The sequence below is a fragment of the Zootoca vivipara genome, chromosome 4, assembly GCF_963506605.1.
Source record: "Zootoca vivipara chromosome 4, rZooViv1.1, whole genome shotgun sequence".
Taxonomy (NCBI): Eukaryota; Metazoa; Chordata; class Lepidosauria; order Squamata; family Lacertidae; genus Zootoca; species Zootoca vivipara.
This window is the reverse complement of record NC_083279.1, coordinates 61166428-61188538: the sequence shown is the minus strand read 5'-3', so window position 1 is coordinate 61188538 and position 22111 is coordinate 61166428. Positions and strand designations below refer to the sequence as shown.

Genomic DNA, 22111 nt, shown 5'->3' with positions numbered 1-22111 from the left:
GGCAAAGTTTTCCGGCTCACCTCTGAATGAGTCCCGAAGCTCTCCGCAGGGGCGAGCGAGCGGGATTGGCGCCTCTTCATCGGCGGGTGTGTGTGTGTGTGTGTGGCAGCAGCGGCTGCGGAGTCCTGGAGAGGACAGCCTGCTCAGCCCAGCCGTCGGACGCTGCACGTGCCTGAACAAAAGGGAAGGCTTTCCTGAAAGAAGGAAGGTGGCTGTGCGGGGGTCCTAGAGAGGATCGCTGCTCAGCCCAGCCTCCGGAAGCTGCATGTGCCTGAACGAAAGGGAAGGCTTTCCTGCAAGGAGAAGGAGGTGGCTGTTGTCTCTCTGCTCTGCAAGTGCTGCTTTTTGGGTGAGTGGAAGGAACAACTCAGCCCTCTGGAATCCCACCAGGGAAAAGGAACCGTGGGGTCACTGGGGTGAGTGGAAATGCACTGTCGGCTCCTGCTTTAGAGAGGGAGAGGGGGCTGAGTTGGGGTTAAAAGGAACTGAGCAGGAGTCATAGAGAGGATCGCCTGCTCAGCCCAGCCGCGTGCCTGAACAAAAGGGAGGTGGAAATGCACTGTCGGCTCCTGCTTTAGAGAGGGAGAGGGGGCTGAGTTGGGCAGCTCTCCCAGGAAAGGATGTGGAGAAAAGGGCATCAGAGTTTCAATGAAACCCAGTTCTCCCCACAGGAGCATAGGGAGTTGCCTTATAGACCAAGCAAGGCCATTGCTCCATCTCACTTAGTGCTGTCTGCACTGACTGGCAGCAGCGCTCCAGGGATTCACATTCACAGTCCCATGTAGATGCGTCTGAGATTGTTATGGGGAACTGGGCTTAACCTCAGATATTGAATCTTGTGCCCAATTTCAGGCTAAAGGAACCTCTCAGATCTCACTCCTGAGGACTGCAGTCAAAACCCCATCATGGCTCCATCAGCAAGAAGAAAGAAATATGAAGCCAGTTTCAAACTTAAAGTTGTAAAATTTGCCATGGAACATAATAACTGCGCTGCTGCAAGACAATATGGAGTAACAGAAAAGATGGTTCGGGACTGGAAAGCAAATGAAAAAGCATTAAAGAGTATGCCAAGGGGTAATTGTGCATTAAGAAGAGGCACCCCACATTGGCCAGAACTCGAAAAACATGTAGCAGACATGGTGAATGAGCATCGCCAAAACGGTTATGTAGTGACACGAAATCAAATAAGTTTGTTTGCACTTCAGTGGGCCAAATCTAACCCAGATCACAGCAACAGATTTAAGGCCACTGCATCCTGGTGTTCTAGATTCATGGGAAGGCATGATATGGTACTAAGGCAAAAGACAAAAATTGCCCAAAAATTACCTGCAGATCTTGATAGCAAAGTAAATAGTTTCCATCGATACATAATAAAACAGCGCACTAAACATGGCTATGTGTTAAGTAGTATTGGAAATATGGATGAAACTCCAATGAATTTTGACATGGTTGCAAATAAAAGTGTCCATCAAAAAGGTGAAAAAACAATTTTAATTAAAACAACAGGACATGAAAAGTCCAGTTTTACAGTGGTACTAGGATGCACAGCTGATGGCGCCAAACTGAGACCAATGATTATTTTTAAAAGAAAAACAATGCCCAAACTCAAGTTCCCTGCTGGTTGTTTTGTGCATGTGAATGAAAAAGGCTGGATGGATGAAGAAGGGGTAAAGCTATGGCTTGATAATGTATGGAGCAGGCGACCAGGTGGACTTATTCAAAAACGTAGTCTACTGGTGTGGGATATGTTCAGGGCTTGCAAGACTAAAAACAGATGCGGCAGTTATTCCTGCAGGATTGACATCATTGGTACAGCCACTTGATGTGTGTCTAAACAAGCCATTTAAAGATCGCATTCGAGAACAGTGGAATGAATGGATGGTTAGCGGCGAAAAGTCATTCACAAAAGGAGGAAATGTGCGTGCTCCACAGTTGGATGTTTTGTGCAAGTTTGTCATAAAAGCCTGGAATGATATTGATGCAGATACAGTAATCAAGTCTTTCAAGAAGTGTGGCATATCAAATTCATTAGATGGTATGGAGGACGACTACTTGTGGCAAGATGAAGAGGAAGCTGAAGCTGAGACCACACCATCTGATACGGAATTCAATCCATATGATGACTGCCTTACAAATGTACCACAAGATCTCATTGATATACTTATGACATCAGATGATGAACAGGAGGATTTTGAAGGCTTTTAAAGAATTAAAATTACCACATTGAAATCAAATCTGATGTTTCTTTAATTTTTATTTGGTGTGCGGTGCGGTGGAAGAGGGGTAGTCTTATACGGCGAATATATACCAAACTCTATATTTTAACTGGAAAAGTTGGGGGGGTCGTCTTATACGCCCAGTCGTCTTATACGCCGGAATATACGGCACTTTTACTTTTTAACTTCATTTTTTAAAATATCCCCCTCCCCCCTCCCCCAATATCAACATTTCTACATCACCCCATCTCCCACTTTTAATACATAGACTCCCCTCTTCATTTTATACACCAAATCCCCCCCTTTACTCATCTCCTCCTTATCATCCTCACCTACCCCACTTCTCACCCCCCCACTCCCACTTTTGTCACTGTTGTTTGACTGCTGGTTGGCCTGCCTTTAAATTGAAACCTACTTGTCTGACTGTTTTTGAGAGGGGAGCCTTTTCCCTCACCCTCACCCCCTTTGTCTTTTTTTAATAATAAAAAATAAAATAAAATACTGTGGTAGAAGGCTGGGTGGAACAAAGCCGGGAAGCTGTTAAAAATCTGGGAGACTGAATCAGGAGACCGCGGTGGGGGGGGGGGTGGGGGAAACGCAAGGGGAAGAGGGGGTCAACTCCAATGCATTTTAAACCTCCTCTGCTATAATTATATGTAATTTTCTTAAAATTTTGGTTTCATTCGCCTTTTCCGTGCTGAAATGTCACAACCTGAATGACCATGGCTTGCCCCCCCCCCCTGGTTTTGATCCTGGGTACGCCCCTGGGCAGAACACATGCTTTTTTATATCAGGGGTCACCAACATGTTTGGACTAGCTAGCACCAGTCACCAAATGTCTGCCACGGTGAGGGGAGGACATGGCATGGCATAGCTCAACGTGGCTGCTGAATATATAGTCAGGCTTACCATGAGAAGTTAGTTAGGTCTTGATTGATTGTGGAGAACATACATCTCTCTCTCTCTCTCTCTCTCTCTCTCTCTCTCTCACACACACACACACACACACACACACACACACACACACACACACACACACACACACTTGCTGTGAAAGAGAAGGGAGCCTTCAACAGTACAGTACCAGGAAAAATACACAAAGTAACTACATCAAATGCACACACTATGACCAAAACAGAATCGGTAGTTATTCTTAACTATGGTTGGTTAAATCGAGCCAGTTTCACATCACAAGCTGCACTGATCACCACCAAGTGAATGGGCAACCCAGTGAGATGGATAGCATATAAATAATAAAATTATTCATTTCAATTATTCTCAAATGGAAACAAAAACTTCACAACTCCTTCTGCCTGCATCAGAAGGTGAGGGAAAGGTTGAGTATGTGAACCCAAGGCTTGCTATGACTTGTGCTCATGGTGCAAACTTGTGGTTTGTTGTTATTTGTGAATGAAGCCAGATTCCCCCCCCACACACACACACACTTCTGTTAACTTCAGGAAAGTCGTTTAAGGTGTGGACTAGATTTTTTTAAAGTTGACTTTTAGCTGTAATTTAGTTTCACAATCACATGCAGTGCGACTCAGGCTACCATCATAGACACACTTACTGGCAAGTAAGTCTCGCTGAACGTAGTGGCTCATTTAGCCCACGGCTGTCGTCTGTGAACTGGGTGGCACTTACTTGGGAGTAAGGATGTATAGGATAGGTCTTCAAGTGAGGCATTTTTAGCCTGTGCGAATGTAATCTGTAGATGTGGCTGTTACGATATACTGCATTAAAGTCAACCAACCATGTCCTGGTCTTCCTTTCAGTACTCTACTAATGTCGGTTAACTCTTTTTGTTTTAACTGATTTTCATATTGTATAAACTGGGACCTTGTGGTGAAGGGTGGATAAGAAATCTAAGTAAATTATAATATTTAAAAAGGGGAAATACACGAAGGCAAAAATATTCTTCTTTAAAACTTGTAAGTATTTGTTCTGGTTGCCAAATTTAGTGAGAATACTGCTGCATATCACTACATTTGGTCTGTTTTGGCAAGTCTGCTGCAAAACTTCCACTTTTAAAAAGCTGAAATGAAAAGGCATATTTCTGAAGCAGTTTATTAGTAAGATGAGCATGAAGCTGTTTCATGTGAAAATTATTGTAGGAAGGATGGGCTACTAGAAATCAGCACCAAATACCATTGAATTGAATAAAGCTGCTAAATCAACAAACACAGAAATACATTGTTTGCTATAATTGACTTTTATTGTAAACAAGATATTCAAGGTCATACTGTGTCAATGCTGCCACTATCTTTTTATTCTAAGGGATATTGCAACCAAGATTGTATCAAGGTCATCTTTCACCCAAAAACATAGTGTAATTAGTATTAATGCAGTATTTCATCAAGCTCACCCTGGAAGTTATCAACAGTGTTTCAAGTGGAGTGTCAGCAAAAAAAAAGGGCAGACCCAGTAATCTTTCTAGCTTCAAAGGCACAACTGATAACACTCTCTCTCTCTCTCTCTCTCTCTCTCTCTCTCACACACACACACACACACACACACACACACACACAAATATATGAATGAATAAAAATATCTAAAGCACAGACTTCCTCTTTTTAACTAACTTCTTTCCTCACGAAACAACTGGAAACATATAATGAAAATATAACAAAATTTGTCATATCCTATAACTGTAACAAAAACGAATTCCAATTTGTCTTTTTTTCATGAGCACCCTATTTCGACAACCGCAAATGTGAAAAACAAGGGCTGTGTAAACATTACCATTTACTGTGGCTCCAGTGCACTCCCACTACTGAATTTTGAATCTGTGTACACACAACATTATCCAGGATGCAGAGTTACATGTGAAATACTGTATTCTGGTCCATTTCTCCCAAAACCAGCTTTGATTGGACTTGAAAACTGTAGTAGGAAACCAACCAGGCAATTTGCAAGGGGGAAGATATCACTACCAAGAGTGGCCTGACAGCATGCAATGTGGAAACACATCAAAGTGCACTGATCTTTACAGCAAGATGCAATTGCAACCTGAAACACAGCTTGCAAAATAACCTCACTGTTTTGATCCATAAATGTGTGCATAGCCAAAACACAATAGAAATAAATGTTAAAATACTAGGGGCCTGCCCTAATAATGTTCCAATACCTCCCCCTATACAGGAACAGCAGAAAAGGGAGGAAGAAGTTCTTTTCTATCCAGCTGAAGGCTGAACTTCAAGGACCCAACTAACTCTTTTATTCTATAGGCAGAAATAAAACCCAAGCTAGAGTGATAATATTCAAGTAATATTACTCATATGGAAGGTAAGCAATTTGAACTACCAGAGTCAATATTCTGAGCCTGAAATTAACATTTTGTAACATTTCTCATTTTCTTATTGGATAATAATATATATGATAAGAATAATATACGGTAGGAGAAAACTGGGTATTGAAACTTGCTTAATCTAAATCATATATCCCAGTTTACAGTGGCCCTTTAAAGTACGCTTCACGCAGAGTATACACAGTCAGAAGTTGACCTGGCTAAGAAAACACCACCAAGAGCGTAGGGAATTATCTCCCTTATATGAAACCTCCTTACTAGCTGTACGCTTGTAAAAGCATACAGAAGTAGATACAAACAGTTGGGTTTCTTTAACTGAAAAACAAACTGACTCTAAAGAGACTTTAAACTAAAGATAAATGCTTTCTCCCACATTCCAAACCTCCCACAAAACTCCCATTAAACTACCCAAAAATTAACAGCAAACTAGCATAACTAAGCAACTCTCATACTAAGATTCAACTGGGAATCTCTTAAACTGAGAACAACTGAGAGTGTGATCCCACCACCATCCGTATGGCGCTCGGGCAGCACCGGCGGCAAACCGCTATGGACAGCACATGTGCAGTGTTGCTATGTACAGCGCATGTGTGCGACACCGTGCATGCGTTGTACGTAGCAGTTTGCCGCCGGCGCCGCTTGAATGCCTTATGGACAGAGGCGGGATCCTCTGCTCGTGACTGCAGCCGCGAATGGAGGATCCTCCACATGCAGCTATGGTGGCATGGCAGCTACTCGCGCCACCGCGCCTGGGGGCACAGGGTGCCTTCTTGTCACTCCCCCCAGACATAGCGCCTGGGGCGACCCACCCCCCTTGCGACACAACTGCCTTTGAAGATTCTTTCCATCACCCAGTCTGATGAACTTTACTACTAAAATGGGTTTCTAATTTCCTTTCCTCTCCATTTTCTTTTACTTGGGTGGGCAGGTTGGAGGGCACTCTACCTAGATATTTTGGTTTCACATTTTCTTGAAAGAAGCCAGGTTTGGAAGTGGAACCTAAAAATCTGCTTTGGTAGTAGCTCCTTCCAGCTTCTGCTTAGTTCTTGGTTTGTTTGGATCCTGTTAAGACTCTGATACAGATAGCAAATCCTTCTATCACTGATTCTCGGTTCTATTAGTGGGGAGGCAAGGGGGAAACACTTTTAAAAAGATGGACCTAGATGAATAAGGAAAAAAACCAAAGAGCAAAGCTTTAAACAAGCTTATAAAAATATTAATGCCGCAGGAAATGAGAAATGCAGTATCTCCCATGGAGGTCAAAGCAAGACACCATATCAGTTTAATTAATTAGCTAACAATGATACAGTTATGAAGTATGCTATAAAATAGCTAGCTGTTTAACATGCTGCTGAACACAACTGATTTAAAGGTTAGACACTGATCACTCTCTTTATTATCAGTTGTACATGTGAGGAACCCTATAACAGCTATCTTAAAGATAACTCCTTCCTTATCTCAGACACCATTCAACAGAACTGGCCTCTCTTCTTTGCCATGACTTTATACTGTTGCTTTGTGCTCTCTTTCTCTCAGTATCTCAGAAGTACTAAGGTACTTTAATGAGATTATGAAGAATAAAAATTGGAGTCACAAGCAAGATCTGGTGTTGTGGAAAACATTTTAATATCAAAGGGGCCCAGGTAATTCTTTCGGTTTAACTTCCTCTAATGAAAGGTACACCCTAGTTAGCTTTTACATATAGTTAAAAACAGATTAAAAGGTCAGATTCAACTAAACAGTTGCCATTCCTCCTCACCCCTCACCACTGCCCCCCAGTGGTTCGGTGGGTGAGTGTGTATCGTGAAAGCAGGTTCTCCCCATAGAGGAGAACATGGGTTGCGGAAGGATTAACAAGACATCCCAGGGTTGGAGAGGCGGGTCAGTTTGGATGGCCACATGTGTGATTGGTGGGTGTGCTGTTGCTGGGGAAATTTGCAAGTAGCGAATGATTGATTGACAGCCTTACCCTATATATGCTTAGCGAGCAGCTTTCAGTTCAACTTTTGCTGCTCGCAACGAATCTCCCGCCCGCCCTCCTCCAATTTTAGGCGTTCTTGCATTGACCTTGCTGCGCCTCTCATGGGGGCACCTGTTTTGGATCAGGGGCCTGATAGGAATTTTGCCACTTGGCTGATTGGCTGGTGCCAGGTGGTTTTTTTCCTACTACGCTGCAATAAGTCACAACTTATAAGGTTGGCAGTTAGGCATTGGTTCAAAATGGATGGTGGAGGGGTACGGATTTTGGTTGGGCCTGCCCCTCATGGTTGCTGCTGCCTTTATGGGTATTCCTTTGAAGGAATCCTGGGGCTCTACATGTTTGTCCATTTATCCCCATTAGGGGCCAGGATCGCGCATGAGCCTCGGGGAGCATCGGAGGGATGAGGTCAAGGGCTTGGGCCCCTGCCCCGATCTCTCCCAGAGGGTGCTTACCTACTGGCTCCCCTACTAGGCTAGTGGGAGTCAGATCTGTCCCAGACAGGGGACAGATGGCAAGAACCAATGCTTAAGCAACCACTCACATTCAGTTGTATTTAAATAAAGTTGTGGCCAAATTAATGCCAAAAACCTTAAACTTAAAATATTGTGTGAAGTGTGAGTTATTGGGGGGGGGTGTCTTGGAACCTTGACACGCAACTCCCGTAACAGTGTGCAAGGGGGTGAGAGGGAGAACATATTGTCTTATGGAAATACTTGCACTTAGCTATAATTCCTCCCTAAGGCTGTAATCTTATAGCCACGTACCTGAATATAAGCCCGCTTGAACTCAAGGGGGCTTACCTCTGAGTAGACATGTATAAGATAGTAGTGAAAAAGTGAAAAATAGATTTATACAACTTCCTATTGTAGATTGTTGGGATTCTGTATGACAAATAAAAATATTAACTTCATGTAAACTAAGCTATATTGATAAGATAAATACATCTGCTCTAAATAAAGTTTATATTTAGCTCTTCAAATTATGGTTTACAATTTAAAATATTGTTACAAAAGCCCGGTGCTTGCCTCCCCCCTCTGCCAAGCAGTGGTCAGAGTGCATGGGGTCACAGGCAGCCAAGGTGGTTTTTCCCTGGCAAAAGCCCAGCTGCTCAGGGCCTGGTAACGCAAATTGGGACATCTACTGGGTAAGCTTTCCCAGACGATGTTTAGCATATAGCTTACCTACTCTGTAGGACCACTGGACTCCAGAATGATAGAGTTGAAGGGGGCTTTGTAGGCCATGTAGTTAATTCTGATCCTAAATGCAGGAAATCCAGAACTAAAGCATCTCCTATAGATGGGTATCTAGCCTCTGGCTGAAGGCCTCAATTACCCCTATAGGTAACTGGTTCTGTTGTCAAAGTGTTGTTAACTGTCAAGAAGCTTCGACTAATGATCAAATAAAATCAACAAAATCAACTCTCCTGTAACTTAAGTCAATTATATCCATTATATCCTGCAATATCCAGGTATGTTAGGGGTTTCCCAGGTTAAAGGTAAGAAAAGGTAAAGGACCCCTGGATGGTTATGTCCAGTCAATGGCGACTATAGGTGCAGCACTCATCTCACTTTTCAGGCCAAGGGAGCTGTCGTTTGTCCACAGACAGCTTTCCAGGTCATGTGGTCAGCATGACTAAACCGCTACTGGTGCAACAGGACATGGTGACAGAAACCAGAGCACATGGAAACGCCGTTTAGCTTCCCACTACAGCGGTACCTATTTATCTACTTGCACTGGCATGCTTTTGAACTGCTAGGTTGGCAGAATCTGGGACCGAGCAATGGGAGCTCACCCCGTCACGTGGATTCAAACAGCAACCTTCCAATCAGCAACCCCAAGAGGCTCAGTGGTTTAGACCACAGTGCCACCCGCTCCCTATAGTTTCCCAGGATATGGTTGTCTACACTAGTAATGGCAGGAGGCTGCATGAACAGCCCATTGTAGCCTGCCACTTGTTATATCAAATGTATGTAATTTAAAGAACTGGTATATGTTTGAGGCTGTCTTAGTTGAAAGCACTGGAAATTTGAAAAAGTGCTTCTGTAGCATTCCATTACGATAAAGGTCCATTACTGTGAGCCATTATCAACTCCCATATGAAAACTAGAAAGGAAATCCACAGCAAAAGCCTCTTGAGGCACTCATGTTTCCCTGTCTTTTGGTTCTTCAGTTTTCTTCTGTCCCCGAAATACTTTTGCTGATATGTTTGTTGATCCCCACCCCCACCCCAGGCATAGAAGACAAAATACTATTTTAAAAGTCTTGTTTGACGTTAATGGGTAATATAGAAGCACAAAAGGGTATCACTTATAAGGACTGAACATAAGAGCAAATGCACCTCTGACCAAGTGAGTAAAAAGCTAGTCTAAGGAAGTATTTCATGAAATACCATTGTTAATGACCCAAGTAGATTTAGTAACTTTTCAAGGTTGCTTTCTGATCATTATGCAAATGAAAGCATGCCTGGATTGCAAATCTTTAGAGTCAGCTGTAAATTTTACTTTCCTGTGGAATATAGCATGGGCTGTAAGGAACCACTTCAGTGTGAAATGAGTTAATAGTTAAAATGGGAGCTCTAAAGCACAGTAGCTGTCTATTGTGCAAAATATTCATATTGAAATAGTACCTTTTGTGACTATATATGGATTCTAGAAAGACAAATTTCATGGCTCTTGAAATACAGGGATTGGGATTAATGATAAATTATGACTTAATGCAAATTTAGAGACCTTATATGAAAATGAAAAGAATTCATGAATCTGTATCTAGCTAGAAGTGGTCACACATCTTACACAGCTTTTGGGGTGAGGGGAGTTAGATAATTTATTTCCAACAGTGCAATTCTGTGCTATTAGTTCTACACTGTGTGACATTCTTTAAGAAATTTTTTAGGAAAGAAGCCAAACTGGAAATAAAAATTATAGTAGAAAATGCTATGTTTCAAAGGGGGGAAAAACAGCTCAGTGTATAGATACCATATTGGATCACAAGCATAAAGAGTAAAAACGGTGATATAACCATAAAGTCCCAGGAAATGTAAGCATAATGTATCACATATTGGCCATATTAATCATTCCAAGCAATCAGATTTGGAATTATGCAACCAAATACTGTGGTACTTCCTTTAGTTGTGTGAGGTGTGATAAGCCATAAATTGATGATTAGGTACAGATTGCAACCCAACTGTTTTAACTAATGTTTGGAACATGTTTTAATAATGAGTTTCACACACAAAAAAGCATTGTGTGCAATCTGTTAAGGCAGCTGAATTAACTTCCTTTCATTTTCTTTGGAAATTGTTATTTCTTATAGTAGCAAGATCACCACCAGATGGTAGGAATGCATATGGAAAATTAGCCATAGATACAATGTCAATGTTGTCAAGTAAGAAACAATCATTCGCCCGAACTAAAATCAACTGCATCCACTGGTCTTTATATAGGATTTGTTCTCAAAAAAAGCAACAAACACTTTCTAAGATGCGGCTAGGCTTCATTCAGATGAATCTCATAGGCAGTGGTGGGTGGATGGTACACAGTACAAGCCACAATATTACCCTGACAAGAAAAAAATGTAGATGTTCTCAAAAACCAGAAAGTCACAATCCTTCCAGTCTCTCATATACTCGTTAGCCTTCCATTTTACATAATCAGCATTGCTCCGCCAAGTCCAAACAAATTCTTGTCCTTCCCAACTGTCTCCAGTTAGAAGACCCAATTTTTTATTATTTAAAGAGCATTTTATTTGTGTTCGCACAAGCCGTTTCCCATCTACTCCTGTTGTCGGGAGAGCAGGACACAGGAACTAACATACAGCTACAGCACACAGATAGTCCTTGTATGACATTAGCAGGTCTGCCTCAGGATATGTGATCTCAGGATGCTTAGAGCTGTTTCCTAGAAGGCCACACCTCACCAGGAGAAGCAGCAAAGAGTGATTTCTACTTTGTGGTACTTGTTTTGCAGCACTGGTAGAGAAAGAGCACACACACAAGCAAGGAATGCTGAACACAGCATGAGTCCTTTTGTATAATAAACGTTTCAATAGGTACCTATATTTATAATATAACAGATATTAAGGAAATATAGACAACCACTTTGCATGTGCATGTTTTGCAACCAACTCTGTATTAAAAGCTACAGCAGCTGATAGGTGAGACAGGGGATGTTGATCTGAGCCATATGGAATTCCAGAGTAATTTTCAAAATGCTTTCAAAAGAAGAGGTGGGTGTGCATGGTGGTTTGTCCTCAGCATAAAATGAAAAGTATATACAGTGGTGCCTCACTTAACGAATGCCCTGCTTAACAAAATTTCCGCTTAACGAAAGGATTTTTCGAGCATAGGTTGCCTCGCTAGACGAATTTGTTTTATGAAAAATTCGTCTAGCGAATCGCGGTTTCCCATAGGAATGCATTGAAATTCAATTAATGCGTTCCTATGGGCAAAAAAAAAAAAATAATTAAAAAAAATTCAATGCATTCCTATGGGATTCGCTAGATGAAATTTTCATTATAAGAAAAGACCCGTGGAACGAATTAAATTCGTCTAGCGAGGCACCACTGTAATGAAGGTAATTGCACCACTGAGAGGAGGGGAACTCCACAGCTCAGAAGCTGCTACAGTGAGTGTGCAGCCACTGAACTTCTCAAGGCTGTGCAAAGGGACCTCATCCAAGATAGTCTGTAGGGAAGAAGGCAGTTTTTCAAGAATTTCATGTCTGGGTTATTTAACGTTTAAGCACTGTAGTAGATTGTCTTAGGAAAGACAGAAGAAACCTGGGAACTAAACAAACTACAAAAATATTGTTATAGATAGGGGACGGACGCTAAATCCTAGAAATTAACAAATTGTAGGATTTTGATTATTTGGGGCATGAAGGGAGAAATACAAGCTGCAGAGGATTTCCTGAGCTAGCTAAAGCCATTAAGAAGCAATACAGGGCCATTGAGAACCACTGGCAATGCGAGAGAACGGTCCTCCCCTCTTGCCCTGAGGTGTGAAGAGAGATGGGTTTGGAAAGTTGCCATGGTAACTGGGTGTGAGGTAACAGGAAAAGAGAGTTTTTAGTAGGGTGTTCTGGGAAGAAGGAAGAGAAAAAACTAGGATACATCTTGGACAGGCTGGCTGAAGACTGGCAAGAAGAGATGCTTTGAACTCCATGGCTGCATTGCTGTGGGGGATAAGCTCCTTTTGAAATGACCATGCTGTAAGATCTGGCTTCCCTCCATGCAGTCAGAAGGTGTAAATAGGTACAATATTTCTTAAAGTTATTACAGTCTCCACTGTGTCTCAATTCTCCAAAGGAACACAGACCCTGAGTGACTGCCTGGAATCCCCCTCGGATCTTGCTATTGCTTGACAGAGAGTGAGGGTGGCACCCAACTTTTGTAACAATATATAGAAAGGATTTACAAAGATATTGAAATAAAAAACAGTGTGCTTATGTTTGTGCATTAAAGCAGCACAATGTCTAATCCAACACTAGTCAAACACTATATTTTGTCTCCACAGATTGGCTCAGCCATCTGGTATGCAAGTGGGAGAATTATCCACTGGGTCTCCCTGGGTTATCTTGCATACTATTTTTTATGTTCCTCAAATACTTCAAGTAACTACTCAGTGCTAAAATTATATCTACTTGATAGAAGCAAAGATGATACTTTCCAATTCACCAAATGAAAACAAACTGTTCCGCCTAGTAACTGATAGTCTATCTGTTCCTCACACTATCCTTTTATAGTTCTAGGTACTTAGTTGTCTCTGCATAGGAATAGATAAACTAAGAAAAGAAGAGGCAGCACATGTAGGAAACAATCCTATGCCTGCGTAAAGTTGCCCTCCATTCAACAGCAGGCCTGCTGTTCTGCCTAAGCCTGGAAGACGGAGAACAAGCCTTTAAAAAAGTGATCTGCTAGGTCATGTGGCTGAGTTGCATAGGACTGGGACACAGCCTTTATGGTCCAGCCCCCCACCCCACCCTGGAATACACATTTTTGAGGATACATACCAGCCTCAGTGAAGTTAGTTTCGGCTCAGCTACCTGAGCTGGGATAAGCAAGTTATGCTGATGTATCTTTGGCTGAGCTGGGGCTGGAATTTAACAACAGCTGAGCCTGGCTGAGCTAGGAATCAACCAGCTGAGACAGAGGTCCACTGCATCCTAAACTTCTCATTCCTGCAGATGTGGCCATAAAATTGCCCCCTTAAGTGTTAAATATTTATTTATCTGAATTTCCCCGAAGAAGAATCAGAAAGGCCTGAAATGTATTGAAACAGTCAGTATCTCTTTTGTCTATCCCATTGTGTCTACTTCTATTTGGTTTAATAAAATAACCTTTAAGGTTATTGTTTAATAAAAATTCTAGGTTTGTGATTTACTTCCAGCTAATATTCCTAATACAATGCAGCTTGACACATATAATAAAAAATTATCTATGTAACGTGTACCGTTTTCAATCCATAAATCTATCATATCCTGCTGAGATAGCTCAGTCAGTAGAGAATGTGACTCTTAATCTCAGGGTTGTGGGTTTGAGCCCCACGTTGGGCAAAAGATTCCTGCATTGCAGAAGCTTGGACCAGGTGACCCGCATAGTCTGTTCCAACTCTCTAGTTGTATAATTCTGTGAAGTGGCAAGGGTATCAGACTGTGACTGGAGAGACCCAGATTCAAGTCTGCCATCAGCCGTACAGTTTAGGGGTCAGCCAAAGTTTCACAGGCCAAATTACAGTGTGGTTGTGAGGGGGAAAGTGGCGGGGAGAGTGTATGCATGTATGTTGCCTTGAGTTCATTGGAAGAGGAATTGTAGATAAATATAAGTAATACAATATATAAATATACACACACCTATACATGTGTAAGTGTATGTATGATTGTAATATACAGTATGTTGCATACATTTGTATGCAAGTAAATTTTCTCTGGTTACTTATATTTTTATTAGATTTATATAACAACCTTCATCACAAGATCTCAGGGTGGTTCACAAGATAAAGGTATTAGGTAAAAGCACAAATACATAGTTAAAACAAAAATTTAGTTGCAAATTAACATATATTAGTGATTATAGTGACCTATCAGTATGTACTATTACTTAGGAAATATGAAATGCTAATGGGAAATTTGCTTCAAGTTTATGCATTTAAAGTAAACCACTTTTCTTGGTTGTTTTACTGTGTAATCCTTTAATGTCGGATCAAAAGTAAGGACCATTGAGTTCAAGGAGGCATTCAGCAGCCTTGTCAATTACAACATCCGCACAGCCAAAAAGGTAAGGGATTATTGTGTGGATGAGTTACTAATCTCCACTGGCATCACTAGTCCAGCCATATAATTTTGCACTTCCAATGGAAATGGATGTGCTGAGTGTGTAGGAAAGTGACTGCCATTTCACACCACCACCACCAACAGTAGGAAACAGTAATTACCGAATAAAAGAAACATTACTTTCAAAAGGTCAGCTGGATTATCCATTGCAGGAACAGCTATAGATTTCTAGAGCAAGAAATCTATGGTCTGGGAAGGTCTTTTACACCGCTCCAGAAGGGAACAGAATTATTGTAAATTTAAACCATAAACATGAATGAAATAGTTCTAAATAAATATAAGGTTAAATCCAAACCACTTACACGTTCACAGCATATTAGCAACAGAAAGCAAACTTATCGTTTTAAGAGACAATGTTAATTCAAAATTATGTATGTTTCCTTCCAACAAAAGTTTAATATGATAATCTTAAATGAAGCAATTACTTATAACAGCAGTTAAAACACCCATCAACATTCATAAATATCATTAGACAAAGATGCACAATGTGCTGTTAAATCATTCACAACTATGTTAATTGCTGACAATTAAACTGGATGTCCCCATGTATATTAAACTGAACATAAATTTGCAATATTCACAATCTCCCTTTATCATCTTGATCATACTTAGTGCGCATATACCTGTGGTTGCCTATTTATATTGTGATTTGCAGGCCATAACAAAGAAGCATACTGTACCTCGTGTGCTGATGGCTGTTGCCGATGGGACTGTGCTTGTTAAGGCTACAGTGGTTGTGACTGTTGCAGTGGTAAGGGAGGGGATGACAGTGGTGGGAAGCAAAATGTTGGAAACATCTGGTGAGTGGAAAAAAATATAAAATAAAATCATATCATGCAAACAGAGAAGCAGCATAACAATGATTCAATTTGTAAATACACATGTGTAGAAAATGTTCAAATTAAAACATGCTTAGCACAGACCAACAAAGGTACGGTGGTGCACTTTGAAATTCTTGACATTAGATCGCACTCTCTCTTATTCTATTCAAACAGCAACAGACAGAATTTCAAACAACTAAAAAGGACTTGTTCAAATGATTCATGTTTCCACAAAGTGGGAAAGTGAATCTGTGACAAGAATCCTTCTCTTCACTAAGCCATTTTTAAATGCCTCATACAGCAACAAAGCAAATATAGATGCAACAACATGCTGTGTCAGCGTGGGAAGATGAAAACACAACACTGTCATGCTAAAATAAACACACATGTTAACAAGAGATGGCTGTATGTTAAAACACCTACTTTCAGACAGACTCAATGAAAGAAAACGGGGGTGAATGGCTACTAACTCTAAAAGCTGCTTTATTTGATTTGCTTCTCTTCTTCCACATTTTGTTATAGGAAACAGTCTGCCAAGATCCAGAGCAGAGAACACATCAAAATCTTTACCAGCAGCCACTGTGATGAATAAGGGTTACTCGACATAAAGCAATATTTTAGTCAACTTAATTGTATCATTTGAGGATCAACTGTAGAAACTATTCATAGTAATGTTACCATATGTATGATCCATAAAGGAACCTCACCAATAGAAAAACCGAACAAACATTATCAGTTCTTAGGTTATTTTCCAAATTGAGTAAGTGCACATCTACACACAAAGCTTAAAGGCACTGCTGCTAAGTCACATCATAAATTCCCTGTAGCAAAACCTTTTGTGATTTTAATATATAGAGGACAATAAAGAGAGAAGTGGGAAGGAGAGAGAAAAAAACACCTCTAAAATCTGCACTGCCTAGAGCACTGGAGATCAATGTTCCTTTGTCTAGGAAGACACTGAAAATAAGAAAGAAAAGGCACAGTGGAAAACAACTTCAAATACTGTGAAGCTCAGTTAAACATCTAGGATGCTACATGACTCAAACCAAGCTTCAGAGGAATATGGTTGCATTCACACAGATACAAACACCATCACTACAGAAGCAGCTAATGGTGGTATCTGTGCAACAAGGGTTTACAAAAAATGGTAATGCAAATCAGAACCACAGCTTTATTTTCAAGTTTCAAGTTCAAGAACAACTTGTATTAGGCAATACTACTAATAAAATAATACAGAACATATATCCATTGTACAAAAATCCATAATATAAAAAGGACTTTGCCAAGGTCCTGATCATTAAACACAGTTTTCCTTGTGCATCTCTGACAGCTCCAATTTGAATATTATTTTGATTTTCTTAAAATCCAATTTGACAACATTGATGATGTAAGAGAAAGTTATCTGAGACACCAACAAACTCAAATCCAGCTTAATTTCAGATTAAACCTCTGAATCATCACAACAATTTATAGCAATGTTATCTAACTCCTTTTTCCTGATCTTTTTCTTTTTGCAGCCAGTGCATACAGGGCCACTAGGTATGTTATGAAGCTATTATTGCCACTCAAAGGAAACTGAACTATTGTTTGCTTGTGCAAACAAAGGTTTTAGAAAGTGATCCCTTGGCTCTCTGTATAAGGGGCAGGTTAACAGACAACGATTGATGTATTCCATCTGAGGTTGACTACAAATAAAAATATGTCTGCATATTGCACCTTGTTGTAGCAGCCACCCAAAAGTGTGGAAGCATTTCTTAAGGAAACTGTTAAGACTTTGGTTAGATAACTAGCTCTAAAATGCTCTGTTCTCAAGAGTGGATACCATGGGGGGAGGGGGCAATTGGGTGTTTCTAGTTAGTTGCTGATTCTATCCAGAAGAGCCAATCCTTTAGTTGAACTTATTCAAGGTCATCACAGAGCTCAGTTCTGTAGAATAATAATAGTCTAAATAAAACATATTGACATGCTGCTTTACAGAGTTGGTTATTATCACCCAATTCCACATACCACAGCGCAAGAAAACACTCAATAGGCATAGTAGCAATGTTTCAAAATATTATTTAACTCAGCGCAGTTAAGGCTCTTGCCCTAATTGCTGGCCACTCGGATTCTGTACAAAGAAGAGTAGCTGATAGCCCTGATAGTAGGGAGTATAGCTTCCCCCAAAAAATATTCTGCAGAGTTTTCAAAACTTCAAATCAGAGTCCCAGATTTCAACACCACAGAGCACTTGAGTAAGCACTTTGCCACCAAATATCTTTAGGGCAGGTTTAATCAGCTGCCATCCCTTAATGTAATAGAATTTCATAATACATAATAGAATTACATGTCTGGACAGACTTGCTGAAAAGATTTTTTTAAAAGCAGCCATAAATAACAGTACAGCAAGGGGGGAATACCTGATGTTACGTATACCTTTTAGTTTGCCAATCAACCAATCTTACAATAAGAAATGGACCATGTACTTTTATCTTAAGGACCTCATGTATGACCACATAAGGGGACATGTGCCGCTCTGCCCCTTCCCTACGACAACTTTACACCAGTGTAACTTCTCTCCAACCACAGTCATGCTAGAAGCAATGCTGAGTCTGGTTTCCTGGCCTGCAGTTGTTCAGTCATGGCCATATGTTACCTTGAAGTGGGCCTTAGCATTACCAAGCTACACTACTTTAATAGGCCTATAAAAGAATGATGGATAATTTCCAGTGCTCTCCTCCATTTCAATGTTTATTGGGCATGAACTAGGTGATATAGTAGTCCTTAGTGGTCCTTAGCAAATCAACCCAATTTGAATATGCTCAGAGTGTTAACAAGGTATTGTCGCAGTTTCTGTCTGGGGCATGTAGAACATAACAATGTCATGCTTATTGATGAAGTCCACTGATATTACAAGTAAAAACAACTACTCCTGTTTTATAGATCCCAGAGTTGCAGGAATATTTCTGGTCTTTTGACACATACTGGTTTCTTATGAGAAGAAGTAATGACTATAGCCAGGATTTCTAAATTAATGCCTGTTTCGAAATGTAAAGTATGTTAGCAATATAACCTATAAACTAGGCACCTGAGCACCATTTGTTAAGCTTCTTTGCTTCAAGCCTTCACCTTGGTACACTTATTTACATCCTACAGCATTTAATCAGTAGGATTACTGCATGATCCTAAACATGTTTACTTGAAGCAAATCCCACCGAGTTTAGCAATACTTGCTTGGTGGCAGGTAGGCTAAATATTGCAGCCTTGTGCATACATAGCTAAGGCATAGTAATTCAGCCTTTGTCCCAAAGTGTATGATACAATTAGCATGACATTTTGAAAAGGTTCTCATTCAAAATGTAGCTTTTGCATAATCATGTGGAAAAAGGGAAGAGTTCATGAATAGTTACCATGAATTTCTGCAGACCGAGCCATCAGCAACTCCCTACAAATACAGGTCACTTTCTTAGTTTCAGATGGGAAATCAGTCATATTTCAGAAAATTCAGGTTGCACAATTAAAGTTGACTGGGAGGTCTTGAGCAACAAACACACTTCCTCAAAATAACTGACTTTTTGGTATAAGGAAAGTGATGGCAAAATGCACTAGGAAGCATGGGATAAAAATTGCTTGATGCAACCTGACCACAATAAGATCAGAATGAGTGTTAAATAAGAGGCATAGCCTGTAAGAAAGAGTGTTGCTCACCCAGTATGCATTTTGTATATGATGGGTGGGTGCCATATAATCTTTCAAGAAACATACCTCATACTTTCCATGTATTGTCTCAGTGATAATAAACAGAACTCACAACATAAAATATGTTTAACTTCTCATACACAAAACCAAAAGGATAAGCAACCCGACCATTAAATGATTATCACTATTACATTGATAGGTTGCTTTATGAGATATCAACCACAGAGAGGATGATTGTTTTAGTCTGATACATGATTTTCTTTAGAAGTATAATATTGCTACAAATATATTGATGTAAGGTGATATTGATCATTAAGAGACTTGATCCTAAGAACTGCAAGCAGAGCTGTGGACCCATCTCCTTTCCACTGCAGCCACCCCTTGCCTTCAGCTATTCTTGAAGGTTGGGGACCCTCTTCTTCAGAATATCATTCAGTACAGTGGAGGGGAGAAAAGGAGATTTGGCAGAACTCAAGGGTGTGCCCCTTGCATCAACTTATGTCTCTTCATCTTTAGCTAGAGGATTACTGCCGAGAACTCTATTTTATATATCTTGATGGACTTCCAATACTAGGGTTCTTATTATTAAAAGATAAAATCCAATTATTCAAATTTATGGCTGTTCTTCTATTTGCTCACCCACCCCTCATTCAATTTCTCTGTATATAAAAATGTAAACAGAAGCTGTAGCTGCTTGCCAAAGCAATTCTGCACTTGTGGCATTTTTTTTTTTTAAATCTACCAGCAAAGGAGTGCATGAATTGGACAATAGCAACTATAAGCAATATGCAGGGCCTGACCTCACTCAGAATTGAAATGAATCAATTTCCAGATGCTCTTCCCACACATTTTCGATACTGTGTAGCTCATTGACCCCTAACACCCAAATATCCTTTGGTGAAAGGAGGCAGTGGTTCATCTAGAGCCTAGGTTCCCAACTGGTGGTCCGCGGACCCCCAGGGGTCCGCGAGCTATGCCGGAGGGGTCCGCAACGGGGCCTTCCGGCGAGGCAAGATGGCGGCAGGCACGCTGGCGTGGAGCTCCTAAACTCAACCAACGTGCCAGCGCCACCAAATCAGCCCCCAAACGGTAAAAAGCAACCCAAACCGCAGCCGCTGCTGCGTTGTTAGCCTAACCCCCCCCCCAGCGACCGCGCCAGATCGGCGCCGAGGACGCCCGGCCGTGGCCTTGGGGCTTGGGGCAGGCTACATCGCGGAGTGCCGACGCTCCGGTGGAGAAAGAGAGCCCCCGAGCCTCCGAGCGCGCTGAAGCCCACATCGGAGGGCCCCCGAACGCGCTGCCGCTGCCACCCTCTCCCTCACTGGGACATAGGGAGGAGGGAGAAGAGGCTTTGCTCTGTTGGAAGAGTTCTGTTAGCGTTCTGTCACTGTTAGAGTTCTGTCACGGTCCTGTAGCTTGAATCAACGGAATGCAGTGGTGTTTAAATGGATGCAAAGGTGTTTTATAAAGTTTTTTTCTGACTCGGCCCTGCCGTAGCTTTTGGAGATCGCCAGACCCAAAGCGTGCACCGCTTCCCCGCCTCCTTTCTCAAAGCGCCCATTGTCTGCGGCTCACGTCGCACCTTGCAACTCAGGAGCCTCTCAAAAGGAGAAGAGAAGCCGACGACACATCTCTCTCTCTCCACACACACACAAAGACGCAGGAACAATCAGGACCTCCCCCTCCTCCTCCAGCCGCTTCCCTCGTGCCTCCAGCTCCCCCAGTTCCAGCAAATGTTGCCCAGCGAGGAAAGTGACAGCAAACAGGCTGTGTGGGTCAATGGGATGGAGCTTTGATCTGGGTGGGATCAGGTCAGGCCCAAGACATGTTGGAGCCTGATGTAAAATATCCAATTCGAAAAGGAACGCCCATCATACTGTACTAACTAATACGGGCCACAATTCTTTTTTATATATAAAGAGGTCTTGGCAGCCTTTGTTACAGAAATATCACTGTGTGCAATATTTCAGTATTAAAAACATTTTTTAAAAAACCAAATGGAAATGGATATTACTCCCCCCCCCAAAAAAAGCAAGCATTCATTTTGCCCATTGTGAAACATGATACATACCTTTACAGCAGATTCAAAACACGATCCCCCACCCCCCAAAAAATTATGGGAGCTCTAGTTTACCCATAGCAGAGCTACAATTTCCCAGCATCCTTAACAAATTACAATTCCCAGGATTCCTTGGGGCGATGTGCCAACAGACCACCTTAATATTGCTGACGGTCTTGGGGGAACACTTAGTAAATTTTATTGCAGTTGTAGAAATTGTGATATGCTGTATAATTCCTTAATTGTATTTTTCTTTGCTTCTTTTACTTCCATAGTATTCAAAGTGTAATACAATAAAATGCAATATTATAATTAATTGTTGTTGTTGGCATCCATTTGTATCAAGAGGCAATGGAGTGTGCCTCTGCACCAAAGTGACCTCCCTGGGGGTCACTTTGTGTATATGGAGGTCCTGGGCTGCCCAAATTATAAGACACCCCCTTTTCAGCCTCGCTGATGTGGTCCAAAGGAAAGCCGAGCAATACATTTGGCACCAGTTGGGCGGCAGGAGTTGCCAGAAGGAAGTGTGCAAGACACTATCCCACCGTCTCAGGGACTCCAGTCTGGATTTGTGTAGACTTGCAAAAGATACTTAAAGAAGTAGTTCAAATCATCAACTACATTAAAACTCGACCTCTACAATCCAGATTATTTTCTTTGTTGTGTAAACAGATCAGCAGTGAGCATGAGCAACTTCTTATTCATACGGAAGTAAGATGGC

The 22111-nt window shown here is 41.3% G+C and overlaps 1 protein-coding gene across 2 annotated transcripts in view; it reads right to left on the bottom strand.

Moving 5' to 3' along the window:
- Window positions 1-22111, bottom strand: part of CADM2 (cell adhesion molecule 2) — a 354958-nt gene that overhangs the window by 29168 nt on the left and 303679 nt on the right. Inside the window, exon 8 of one of the 2 annotated variants that reach the window (XM_035116024.2) lies at window positions 15513-15629. The exons of the other annotated variant lie outside the window; for it this stretch is intronic. Coding sequence (XP_034971915.1) covers window positions 15513-15629 — 117 coding nt within the window. The remainder of the gene's footprint in view (window positions 1-15512; window positions 15630-22111) is intronic. 2 annotated transcript variants of the gene reach the window in all.